The sequence below is a fragment of the Osmerus eperlanus genome, chromosome 1 (genome assembly GCF_963692335.1).
Source record: "Osmerus eperlanus chromosome 1, fOsmEpe2.1, whole genome shotgun sequence".
In the NCBI taxonomy this organism is placed as follows: Eukaryota; Metazoa; Chordata; class Actinopteri; order Osmeriformes; family Osmeridae; genus Osmerus; species Osmerus eperlanus.
This window is the reverse complement of record NC_085018.1, coordinates 6,219,623-6,232,646: the sequence shown is the minus strand read 5'-3', so window position 1 is coordinate 6,232,646 and position 13,024 is coordinate 6,219,623. Positions and strand designations below refer to the sequence as shown.

Below are 13,024 nucleotides of genomic sequence, written 5' to 3'. Positions count from 1 at the left end.
AGGAGATCTTGACCCAAGCGGAGGAGTTCAAGTATCTCGGGGTCTTGTTCACGAGTGAGGGAAGAATGGAGCACGAGATCGACAGCGGGCTCTGCATCAGTCCGTCGTGGTAAAGAAGGAGCTGAGTCGAAAGGCGAAGCTCTCTATTTACCAGTCGATCTACGTTCCTACCCTCACCTATGGTCACGAACTATGGGTAGTGACCGAAAGAACGAGATCGCGAATACAAGCGGCCAAAATGAGTTTTCTCCGCAGGGTGTCCGGGCTCTCCCTTAGAGATAGGGTGAGAAGCTCGGTCATCCGGGAGGGATGACGCTCCTCCGCGTCGAGAGGGGCCAGTTGAGGTGGCTCGGGCATCTGATAAGGATGCCTCCTGGACACCTCCCTGGTGAGGTGTTCTGGGCACGTCCCACTGGGAAGAGGCCCCGGGGAAGACCCAGGACACGCTGGAGGGACTATGTCTCTCGGCTGGCCTGGGAACACCTCGGGGTCCCCCAGGAAGAGCTGGTGGAAGTGGCAGGGGAGAGGGAAGTCTGGGCCTCCCTGCTAAGGTTGCTGCCCCCGCGACCCGACCCCCGGAAAAGCGGCAGATGATGGATGGATGGATAACATTTCCAGGGGTATTACAGGAGAATATTAAATTAGGTCCATATATTAAATGTTCTTAAGGCCTTTTTGTTGTGGGATTTAGAAAGTAAAGTTCAATGTTATCCAAGTCACTGAATGAGGAAGTGACGTCCAAACTGAAGACCCGCCTTTACGATTGCATTACCATTTGAATTTTGCACCAAAAAGAGCATGGTGACACGTATATTAATGCATGGACTGGGGGTGCTATTTCACTGCCCCACACTGAATTGCCATTTGACAAAATGCATTCCCATTTGAATAAAGAGTCAAAAAAACCTTGTCAATATGATATGCAATTGTCCCATAAGCGTTCATTCAAAATGTTGCACATTGAATTGCCATTTGACAACTGCTCACTATTTGAATTGCAGATTGCATTGCCACTTTGCACATTGAATTTCCATTTGAAAAATGCATTACCATTTGAATAAAGAGTCCAATAAACTTCCATACACCAGCGCTCACTACTGTATCGGCTGTATTTGCCAGAACATAAATGTGTAAGCCTATTTAAATTGGCAACCATGGTATACTAGCCTAGATTTATGTATAAAACAAAAATGCACTGATAAATGAGGCTCATTCATGGTATGTTAATTTGTTTCCCTTCCAGTTACAAGACTGTGTCACTGCAATCAACTGAAGAACAGATGTGATGTAAACTGCTGCTGCGACCCTGACTGTACTAAAGAACTGTCTCTCTTTAACAGCTGCTCTGTAAAGAAAGTCAGGCAAGTACTTGTGAGCGTACATTTTGCATGGTTGATGATGGAATTTAGCATATCAAGTTCCCTCCCTTACCACAAGTATATTGTAATAGCTGTCGGTTTAGGGGACTATGTTCATGTAGCCTACCTGCAATAGAGCCTATTAGCTGGATGTCATGAAGGCAGTTAGGCTACTAAAATATATGAGGTAGTGAAACCTTGATTCCTTGTTAAAAGGAGTCACACGCTACAGTGTGGCTATATTGTGACTAATTACATTTGCAACCATTTCTATGTATTTTGCAACTGAAATCTTGGTAGCACCAGTGTTGGTCACATTCATATGTTTTTCCCCCTCCAAATAAGGACTTGGTCTATCTCTATAATAATGCCAGGAATCTCTCTGTGTGTGTGTACAAATTAGAATGGGTTTAGTTTCCCACAATCATCTCAAGATCCAGGCACTCTGTAAAGTCAATATTCATATTTTGCAGGTGTCCTTGCACAAATAAATCAATGTCAGGGTTTTTCCTGCATAGAGAAAATGTTGGCACGCGCCAAAGCCGTTTTCCCGAGAAAGCAGTGTTTCCCCATTCTATGGCTATATTTCTGCCGCCACGGTATCAGAAATCAGGCTGTACAACATTTTAGGCCGTCTATCAGCAGTGATTGTTAGAGTGCATGTCGGAGAATTGCACGGACACGCGCTTCACTTCGCAGTTAAGATTGCGTGTGTGCGTCCTTGAGAACTGTAAGTCGTATAACTTATGTTGTCAGTTCATTTAAGCCTGTTATTGTATAAGTCTATAGTTCTTGCAAATTTAAATCAAGTTAACTGGTGATTTTTGTTGTTTGTACTCTTCCCCTGCTAGCTAAATTGTCTGTTGATTTGATAGCGATTGCTGCCCTTGCTCAGGTTTATATTTTAGGTGCATTATTATGCTGAAGTAGTTTTAATTAATACAAAGTGGGTTTATTGTTATTATTTGCTACAGAATGCTTAGCCTATCAAAATCAAATGAAGCAGGCAGTGTATGCTTCAGAGTGGCCTACCTTTATCGATAGGCTAGGCTACTGACCATTTACAATAAGTTGTTACGTCAATTATTAATTGGCAGCATTTATGCCATTTAGAACATACTTTGAGTGTAAGGTGTCTTTAACGAGCCTAACTTTATTGCTTTAGGGGAAATAGGATGAAAATATGTGCAATATTTTTTTGGGGGGGTGGGGGGAGATGCAAAACACCTGGGAATAAATACATTGATTAGAAAAAGGGAAAAAAATAATATATATACATTTTTTGGAGCACCGAAGACCAATTTTGACCCAGGAAAAACCCTGAATGTATGGGAAACACTGGATAGCAACATGTGGAAAAAGTGAAGCGCTGTGAATACTTTCCAGATGCACTGTATATACAAGTTGATAGGATGAGATGTCTGTCCAGGCAGGCCGGAAAGAGTCACGACAATTATAAAAGGGTTGACTCGGTTTTATTAGCTCGACGTCGGATCATGCCACCAATCCGCATGAGTGAAAACTCTCAGCCGTGCTTAAATACAGTCAGGCATGTTCAAACATAGAATGCACAGAATCGCTTCCTTAACTGGTCTCATGGTCAGTGCACTGATACATTAGAACGTACAACAGGTGAAGTGGTCGTTAATCATATAAGTTCCTATTTGTTCCTGTTTTGCTCCTTACTGTCTCCTCACTGTCTAGGCCCGAGTGCTATATTCTGCTCAGCGAGGGGCCTCACTGCATGACCTCTTGACCTCACAGAGACTCAAGCTGTACATGTACACAGAAAATCTGCCCTACACACCTGATATGACAATAGTGTGCCTTGCTGAGAGCAAGCACACATAATAATTTAATGAATATCTGTGTAGGCCTGAAGTTTTGCAGTATCCAAATCGACCTGCACTTCAAACTTTCAATTTAGTGCATTCTAGTTTAGCCAAAGACAACAGACCCTTTCGCCGTTAGTAAACAATGCTCACGCCATGTAGTCTCCGCACGCATTCTGGGTGCAAAAGAAATGGCGGAAGTAAGTTCATACCTGCGTTCGCTTAATCCTAAAGATCTTGAAAGTTACCTGGATAAACTGACATTAAGAGATGGATTCCAATTTACCGATCCATATTCGATCAAGGATTGGATAGTTGACCCATAAAAATGGCCAGCTATCGAGTGGCCAGATATTTATACATACCTAATTGAATTTGTTTACACAAAAGATAAATTACGAGCATTCAAGTCACTCGATGCCTATAACTATCTTGTCTGTGGGCATGTCCAGGATATAAAGTACTGCGACCTTAATGATAATTTCTAACTTATCAAGAGCAAACACGCCTTACCTCTCCAATTTAGCTTCGGGTCTCTGGCTTGATTTACAGTACTCAAACACCGAAGGGACAAAGTCGGGGCTTTCTAGTTTATTGAGGCTTCTCCTAAGAGTAAATTACACACGGATTCAACCCACAATCATTGTATCATTGTATGCAATGAATAGATGAATGTACTATGAACTGGCTTGCGATGAACTAGCTAAAGTTAACTGCTAGCTAACGTTAACGGTTAGCTAACCTAAAGTTACAAGGCTAATATAAGTTAGCTATGGATAACCTTAGCTAGCTAGGGAGCAGTTTTGGCCAACTAAGTTATATCAGATTTAAGTAACACAATTTTAAGTTAGCTAACATAAACAAAATGAACTTACCTGATATAAAATGCGCCCCACATATGCTTGCATTTTTAATGATGTCTTCAGTCCAGTCAACTCGTTTTATAGCTTGAAGCCACAATCTCCGTCATTAACGGTCTTTTCCCCGATGGAATGTGGTAGAAATTGAGACCTTTTATTTTAGTTGACCTGTTTTGGCATCCCACAACAAGATGGCATTTTTTTTAAACAATTGATCCAAAATCCACTTGCACTGTCACTAACTGTGGCTGAAATTGCCGCTTTTTTGCATCCAGGATGCGCGCGCATACCTTTTTATGACGTAGGTCATAAAAGGGTCTATACTTATCTAGACTCCAGACAGTTTTGTATGCCAACAATGGAACATGGGATTTCCCATGTCACTGAATAGTTAGTGTTCCCTCTGTAGCCTGTGCATGACTATATGACAGTGTCCTTTACCGGGGAGGCGCTTGGGGGACCCTCAAGTTACAGTACCTATTTCTGCAATTGCTCTTGGAGGTAGCATACTTGGATAGGAAAGGACAAAATTGCTCATCATACATCTTTAATTTGACCTTTGATCTATGTCTTTTTCACAGTGGTAATACAAATCTTTGCAATCAGGATGCTGCCTATTATGTGATTGGGGAGACTGCAGATGGCTTTGCTGAAATACAGACATTTATCCAGAGAGATGTCTACCATAACATCTTGTGCATTCAATTCTCAACCTGTAAGTACATAAAATTAAGGTTATGTTAGTAACGCCTGAATGGGTGAGCGGAAATGCCTTGGATGCAGCCGTTTATGCTAACAAATTGCCTTACATATACACATATACTTTCACACTGAAAAAAAGAACACTCTTTCCAGGCACAATATGAATAACTACCTAAATACATTTTAAGTTGTTTTAGGAATATAATCTAGGCTATATATCTTTTTAATAATTCCAAAATATAATTAAGTGTTTCAATGATGTGTATTATCTGCCCTGAAGATGAATTAGGACTCAACCATGCCATTGAAGTGGTGCCAAGTTTGGGGAACTTTGATGGCCTCTTCAGGCGTTTTGCTGAGTTTAGCTTTAGTTCTGATTGGGGCCATGGCACATTGTCCAAAATGGATCAAGTAACCTCGTCTGAGTACCTGGTGAGTCTTTCACAAAGTATTTCCAAGAGATTAAAATCTTTAAGATTGAGAATAATAAATATCCCAAAATCTTTAAACTTTGTACTAATTGAACTCTTAAGTGGTATACTTTACCGTGCTGTTCATACCTACATTTTTGGAAAGTGGCACATTTTCTGTAACATAGTCTGTCCTAAAGCACATTTAAATGCAGACATCAGATTTAATTTGAGGATTTACATCCGAGAACTATGAACCATGTAGTAGTTACAGTCCTTGAAGTGTATAGTCACCCAATTTGGGTATCAGATATTATTAGGACAAATTAACATATTAAATTAAGTTGTCCAATTAAAAATATGGTTGCATATTTGCTACATGTAGACTGCCTAAGGTTTGTGACAGCTAATTGCTGGTATTTGGTATCTTATTAGCTATCACTCTGTCAAGATACACAAACACTTTGCCTAATTAGTTGACCAAATGACTGCAAAACATAAGGGTATAGAAAACCAACAGCAAAAAACAATAGATTTTACATAGGAACATGTTATGGATCTCTTCAGTGCTTGTTTGTTCAGTTTTTTTGTGACAGCACTAAATAGTCAGATTAACATATGAAATTCTTAAAAAATAAGGAGAGCTTTACTCTTTCACAACTGTTTCCTCAGTATGGGGATGTGATGGTAACAGAGGAAGAGAATGGTAACAAAGGATTATTACGATTGCCTGCCCCCTCCGTCACAACTGACTGCCTTGACATGAACCCTGCAGGTATAAAGACATACACACTCTTTTGTCCTAAAAGGTCTACAAACTCTCCCCTAATTTGCATATTCTTAGAGATTTTCAGAGTGATTATTCTCAGATCTTCCTCATTATCTACCAATACCTTTTGTATGCGAGTGCAGCTTCTCTTAGACACTGATCATTTATGATACTGGCTGCAGAAGAAAGGGAAAATCACTACTTACTTACACATTTTTCAGAATCAGTTGCAAAGCCCTTTAGCACAGCAACTGACGTACATAACAGACAACAGACCATATTATAGAATTGAGCAGTTAAGTTACAGACCTATTTCACTTTTAGCATTTGGGTTAGTTTATAAGTATTGTGGTCACAGCTCACTCACAACTCATTTAGTTGTAAACATTTTCTTCAGCATTCTTAAGGGACCAAACGACCAAATGCTCACGGAGCCTTTTCATAGACAACGACTGTACCTCCCTGCCAGCCCTGAACATGCAGAGCTACACTGACATTCACCTTTATTCCGTAAGTAAAGCTTCCCACGAAAATCAGAAAGAACTGATGTAATCAGTTGGCAAATACCTATCCCTGTCTTTTGATTCATTCCCTTATCACTAGCAGCTTGGTGGAAAAGAATAATCTTCACAATTTGTATAATATTAACTGCAAATACATCCCAATGTAACATAAACCTTTCTGGTTAAGAAAGCACCAATCTATAGGTCAAACATTCTCATCAATTTCTTCAGCAAAATTGTATCCTTTAAAGATATATTTTAGGAGCATTTCTGCCTTTTTATAAATGTTTTGAAAGGGATAGTGTTTCAACAAGAGACGTTGAAATTGGCTAGCTAACACACAGCAAGACAATATGAAGTGGATACTTTATTTTCTGTTTCGATCCGTGAATTTTGTTATGTTACTGAATTAAAGTGCTTACTAATAGTCCATGTGGATGGACAGTAATATTTCTAATTGAATTATGAAACTGTTTTACCTGTGTACACAAGCCCCAATTAAGTTAACACCCAATCAAAAGCACTGACACTGCACTTCTATCTATAATTCCAGGAATATCTGTGTGTGTGTGTTTAAATCAACCACGACATCTTAATCATTGGATGCATTACTGTGGAACCAGGGTCGGCTGCAAGGGGAAATGGAATGCTGTGCCCCCTCAAAAAATAATTTTGTTAAAGTATAATTAAGAAATACTGGTATCGGCTATAAATTAAATATCAAGATGGCTACACTTTCCTGCAGAATATGCAGGTCTGCTCTTATTTTGACTCTCGTACATGCTTTGTAAATGCGTGCCCCCCCATTTAATTCGTTCTGGAGCCGAGACTGTATGGAACGCTGTGTTAGTCAAAATTAAATAAATAAATAGGTAAATAAATACATAAATAAATATGGCTATGAAATAAACCCTGAAAGAAAAAAAATATGGCAATAAATATATAAATATAGCATCATATAATTATATAGCTGAATCCATTTACCCACATCAATAAATTCAAACATTTACTTATTTCAAAATGACGTTTTTGTAAAGACAACATTTATTTATTTCATGGGACTTTTACTTCCTAATGCCACGTTTATTTATTACAAAAACGTCATTTTGAAATAAGTAAATTTATTTTATTTATTTATTGATGCTATATTTAAATATTTATTGCCATCTTTTTTTTATTTCAGGGTTTATTTCATAGCCATATTTATTTATATATCTATTTATTTATTTAATTTTGACTAAAACGGCGTTCCATACATTACGGGCACTGCACTAGTACTTTTTAAATCTTGGAACTCAACATTCAGCAACATTTTGAGGTGTCTGCACTTGCCTGCCTTAACCACTAGATGGCGCCATACATGCTGGAAGTTTCCACACTAATTTGTTTGGACCGATTGTCAGTGTCTTCCATCTGTTGTCAATTTGTTTAAAACATGCCTTTTCCTGTGTTCTGTGCTCAGTCTGGAAGCCTTTTCCAAGCCAGTGTTACAAAATTGCTGCAAAGTGGAGCACATATCAGAATGTGTGCATAGAAAGATTCAACACACTTGCTCTCATTATACCTCTAACACTGCACTCATTCTAATTGCACAGCTGATTGGATGTAAATAGTTTCACATCTATTCAGTACAGCCACCAGCTGGACCTACTTGATTTAAAGTAAGATATACGCTTTCTAGATACAGATTTGCAGTGTGGTAAATTCATAAATGTCTTTCTAAAGCATAGTCCAACTGATAGCTTGTCATCTTAAAACAGTTGCCCTTATACTTTTAGCCATTTTATAATGTACTGTTTCTGAATATAAATCCTTTACCATACTAATTGTGTCAAAACTCAACTTGGAACTGTGAAGGTTTTCATTTCTAGCAGCATTGTACTGTGCAATGTGTTTAAACATTATTTTCTGTATTTCACAGGGGAAGAATGAAGGCGCTGCAGTAAGTAACATTTTGGTAACAATATTTTGATGTGGTGGGGGGTTGCCCGAGTGCAATGGAGATTTGAGGACACGTAGTGAGATATGGGACTTAAAGGGGTCATTTACTGATTTTATTGGGTATTTCACACTGTTCCTTAAGGTCTCCGAATAGGGTATGTAACATTGGTTGGGCTGAAAATGGCCCGGGTGCTGTTCTATGCGCCCAAATGCACCCTGTGAAATAGCCCTGGAATAAAAAGAGGTATTCTCCCTTTTATGGTATGCTCATGAATATATAGATGAGCTGCGCGCCGATTGGTTGGTTTACAATGAGTGAAGCTACGGAGCAAAGACGCAACACGGCCAACACCACTCAGTGAAACATCGAAGGTGGAGACTTGAAATAAAAACGTACAAATAAATCTATTGTGTCTACACAACAGTTTTCAACAGATTGACTAGATATCATTTGAAATGATAACGTTAGTTGTTTCCACTTAGGTGGATAACGTTACAGCTTAGCAACCAAACTACCGTGATTCAACTCAGCTTCAGTTAGCCATCTTGCTAACTAATAAAACATAACCTGACAAAGATCTAGACAAACATGCATCGTGAATTGTAGATTTACATGACTACACAGGTTATTTATTTGAATGAAACACAGTCAGGAACATGAAATAACGTTAGCCCCATTGCCAATAAACTAAATCATCACACATTCTACCTATGCTAGATACAGGCAGGATACGTTAGCATTGCTAATAACTGTTAGCGACAAAATCATACTACAGCTTGCGGTTGTGATGAACATAAGGTCGGAACAGCACCTCTTTTCAGCAACAGCTTCATAGCAAATCCTGCTTTACATTGTCCCAGGTTTTTAAATATGTCCTCTGTGAAATGGTTCGAGCAAATGTGTAATTGAGGGTCGAACTGCACAGGGATCTTCTCATAGACAAACATCACAGCCCCGTCAAGTGTTTGGTTCCTTGGGAAGTGTCAGCATTCCCTGTACAGCCTGGAACACTGCATTTACGAACGTAGTCCATTTTCAATATCCTTGAAAAACATTCTTCTTTGTAATTGTGTGGAAGTACACAGAGCAGCGTGCAGCAAATTATGGGGCATGGCAAAGGTACAGACCAGAGCCAAAAAAGGTGGACCCACATTTGTGACGTCACAAATGTGGATTTTTTGAAACCGCTCGTTTTACAGCAGCAGTTTCAAATTGTGAGATTTAGATAGGAAAGAGCTGTCAATGGACTTTTGAGATTCACTGTATGTCCATTTTACCCACGGAACTGTCGTTATTCAACTATGACAAGGTAAACTCGGTTTTGCAGTCAATTACCCCTTTTGTTGTTGTAGAGGGTGCTTGGACTGTACTGACTGGGATATGTTCACGACTGCTACCTATAGTCTGGGACATCATACATCAGCTTCTGTGAGGACTGCTGTATTCCAACACGCACCAGGGTGAACTTCAACAACGACAAGCCCTGGGGCCTCATGTGTAAAGGATTGCGCAGCTTTCATACCAGAAGATGGCGTACGGCCAAATCTCGAAAAGTACCTACGCACAGAAATATTCACATGTATAAAACCGGTCGTACGCCAGGTCCTGCGCACCTTTCCTTTATAAATCACAATCAACGTGAGATTGACCGCACGTGAACGAGCCACTGACCCCGCCTTGCCTCCTCCCATAAATGAATATGCAGATGACCTATAAATGCGCTCCTGAGGTCATTTCTTTGTCTGAATTAAAATGTCGAAACACAAAATAACAATTTCACAGACTGTGAGATCGAGGTTCTAACAATAACAGGGGGAGGCGAGAAAATGTGTCCTGTTTGTCGGTGTGTCATCAGGCATTAGCAACATAAGAAAGTCAGCGGAGTAAACTGTCAGGCGCACGCGCCCTTTTTTTTTTACCTGTAGCACTTTGAGATTTAGCTAAATATAAAGTGCATTACAAATACAATTATTATTATTATTAAAGGACCTTAAATGCTGTGGGTTCGGAGAACCGGACCATGGCAGAAATTAAGAAGAAATGGTCCGATGTAAAACTCGAAGAAACGAGTGGTGGCGCATCGTAACAGCATGATTTCCTGAGTGAATTTGTCGTTCGTTTGACACCCTCAAATTTGACATAAGTTATTAAGTGGTGGCGGATTAAATAGTAGCCTATATAGAGCTAGCATTTCCCGTTTGGGTTTTGGCATTTTGATGTGATCATCCACATTAATTTAAAAAAATCATGAAAATGTGATTTGAATAGTCAACGTCATAGACGTATGACAGTAAGTGGAAACTTTATTTTGTAATGTTTGGTGAGTTTCGGCACTTTTCAGTTAGAATTCGCCATGTTACAGAGCCAGACAAGACTTTGCGGACGGTCCGCACATTCTCACGTCTGCTCAAAAGTTTCCGTGACGGCCCGCACATTCTCACGTCAAGTAAGTCTTTATAGTCTATAAGTCTCTTGGGATTACGCTCTCAACGAAGGCAGTCACATTTTCTTTCCCTCTCCTCCCCCTGACCTTCCCTGCTTGCTTCCCTGCTTGGCTTCTATCGTATTGTCTAGTTATTCACGGAGAAATGCTCTGAAGTTTCAATCATTTGGATAGTTTTTGAAGATATTACTCAAAATCAAATACTACAAAAAGGAACAACCTAAGAGGACTGAAGCCCAAGGAGAACAGAAGTATTTTGGGCTGCCCTCCAAGACTGACCACAGGCAAGCAAACTTAAGCTTGTTCCCTGTAGAACTATGGCTTGTAATGACTGCAAACAACTTACTCAGAGGATAGTCGAACTGGAGCTAAGAGTCAGAACCCTCTTAGATATCAGAGAGACCCAAGACTTTATAGATTCCATGCTACCTAGCCCGGAGGCTAAGCTACCTGCCAATGAGCCACCCTTGGAATCAGCTTTCTCTCCACCGGCCGTTGGACCGGATGAGTCATGGCCTGCTCTCGGCGCTAAACCAAAGAGGCCTAGCGCCGCTTCTACCTTCATCAGAGATGGGACTGTCACCAAGGATAAACAGCAAAAAAAGCGAGGCAGAAACTCTTCCCACATCACCTCTCCTCCTGTCACACTCAGAAACAGTTTCGAACCACTGGGAACTTTCTCTCCCTTGTGTGTGGAATCCAAGGCGAAGAGGCACAGGAGTGCTAGCCACGCAGCTAACAAACATGAAGGGCCCAGATCGCCGACACACCATGACGGTAGCTACTACACACATGCAAATCCAACACATCATCGTCTGCTGCGACCGGGAGTCCCCCATTTCACTCCAAGCCCCTCTCGGACCACTCGGGGCGCTGTTCGACCCCCTATCAAGCCTAATCAGACAACAATATCACAGGATTATCAAGATCCAAGGTATGCTAAGACTACCCACAGCCCATCAACACTTAGAGGAGCTAACACTGCTAGCACTATAGAATCTACTGCTAGCACTAACGCAGTGTCTAACCTTGGCCTAGCACAAGGTCCTATCATTGCTAACCCAAATAAGATAAGAACTGGCCCCGCAGCTACTGACAAGGCAAACACAACACCACATATGGCCACTATCTTGATTGGAGATGCCATGACAGCACATGTTAAACTGGCAAAGACAGAAAATATTTGTCTTAGCAACACATCTGTCGATGAACTGTCGTCAGAGGTACAAACAATCCTCAACAATAAACCAAACAACCCTAAGATTATCATCCACACTGGCTCGTTTGATATCCTACACAAGAAAACTGGCACTGAGATACTTAAAAAACATTTCACCCAGCTACTGAACACACTCAACAGATATCAAGATGTATTCATCAGTGGACCGATTGCATGCTTTCGCAGAGGAAAAGAAGCCTTCAGTCGACTACTATCTTTCAACACATGGTTGGCATCTGTCTGTCTGACACACAAACTGAGATTTATCGACAACTTCAATGTGTTCTGGAACTGTGCAGACCGTTTTCAAGCTGACGGACTCCACCCAAACCGTAGAGGATCTCGACTACTAACAGCAAATATCAATCACGTGCTCCTGACCACAAATCAAGCTTCTCTCCCTATCCCTGTTGTGTCTAAGCTGACTGACGCATCCCAAACAACCTCCCATGGAACAGAACAGAACATTCAAACAGCCTCCTGCAAGGACATGGGCCCTGCACAGATCTGCACCCCCCGGATGAATTCCCTTGTGATGGAACAGCTCAGTGACAGAGACTTTCCCAAAGAAAAGCTACGCTAGGACAGCCACCATGCTATTTCATTGGACATACCGGTCATCATCACAAACAGAAAATGGCATGGTAAAATGCATGGTTACAAACCTGAAACTAGTGTTAGAAGTCACAGAACTATCCATATTCTTCCAACAGATTTATCTACCCCTGTTTTATCTGTTAATACCCCACAGATGAAACTGGCCCTTCTAAATGTTAGATCACTAAATAACAAAACATTTCTAGTTAATGATCTGGTCAAAGAAAACAACTTAGACTGCATCTGTCTAACAGAAACCTGGCTAAACAATGACACGGCAACAGCAACTTTGATAGAAGCGTGTCCGCCCGATTACAGCTTTCACCAAGTTTCTAGGACATCAAAAAAAGGTGGAGGAGTCGCAGCTATTTTCTCCTCTAAACTGTTGT

At 40.6% G+C, this 13,024-nt stretch overlaps 2 protein-coding genes across 2 annotated transcripts in view; both read left to right on the top strand.

Annotated features, from left to right (window-relative positions):
• tpra1 (transmembrane protein, adipocyte asscociated 1) overlaps positions 1-13,024 on the top strand; it is a 208,945-nt gene that overhangs the window by 113,846 nt on the left and 82,075 nt on the right. The window lies entirely within an intron of this gene.
• Positions 1-13,024, top strand: part of tctn1 (tectonic family member 1) — a 58,900-nt gene that overhangs the window by 25,293 nt on the left and 20,583 nt on the right. The window contains exons 2-7 of the mRNA XM_062456402.1: positions 1,244-1,361; positions 4,632-4,765; positions 5,033-5,184; positions 5,835-5,937; positions 6,329-6,441; positions 8,356-8,376. Of these exons, the coding sequence (XP_062312386.1) occupies positions 1,244-1,361; positions 4,632-4,765; positions 5,033-5,184; positions 5,835-5,937; positions 6,329-6,441; positions 8,356-8,376 (641 nt within the window). The remainder of the gene's footprint in view (positions 1-1,243; positions 1,362-4,631; positions 4,766-5,032; positions 5,185-5,834; positions 5,938-6,328; positions 6,442-8,355; positions 8,377-13,024) is intronic.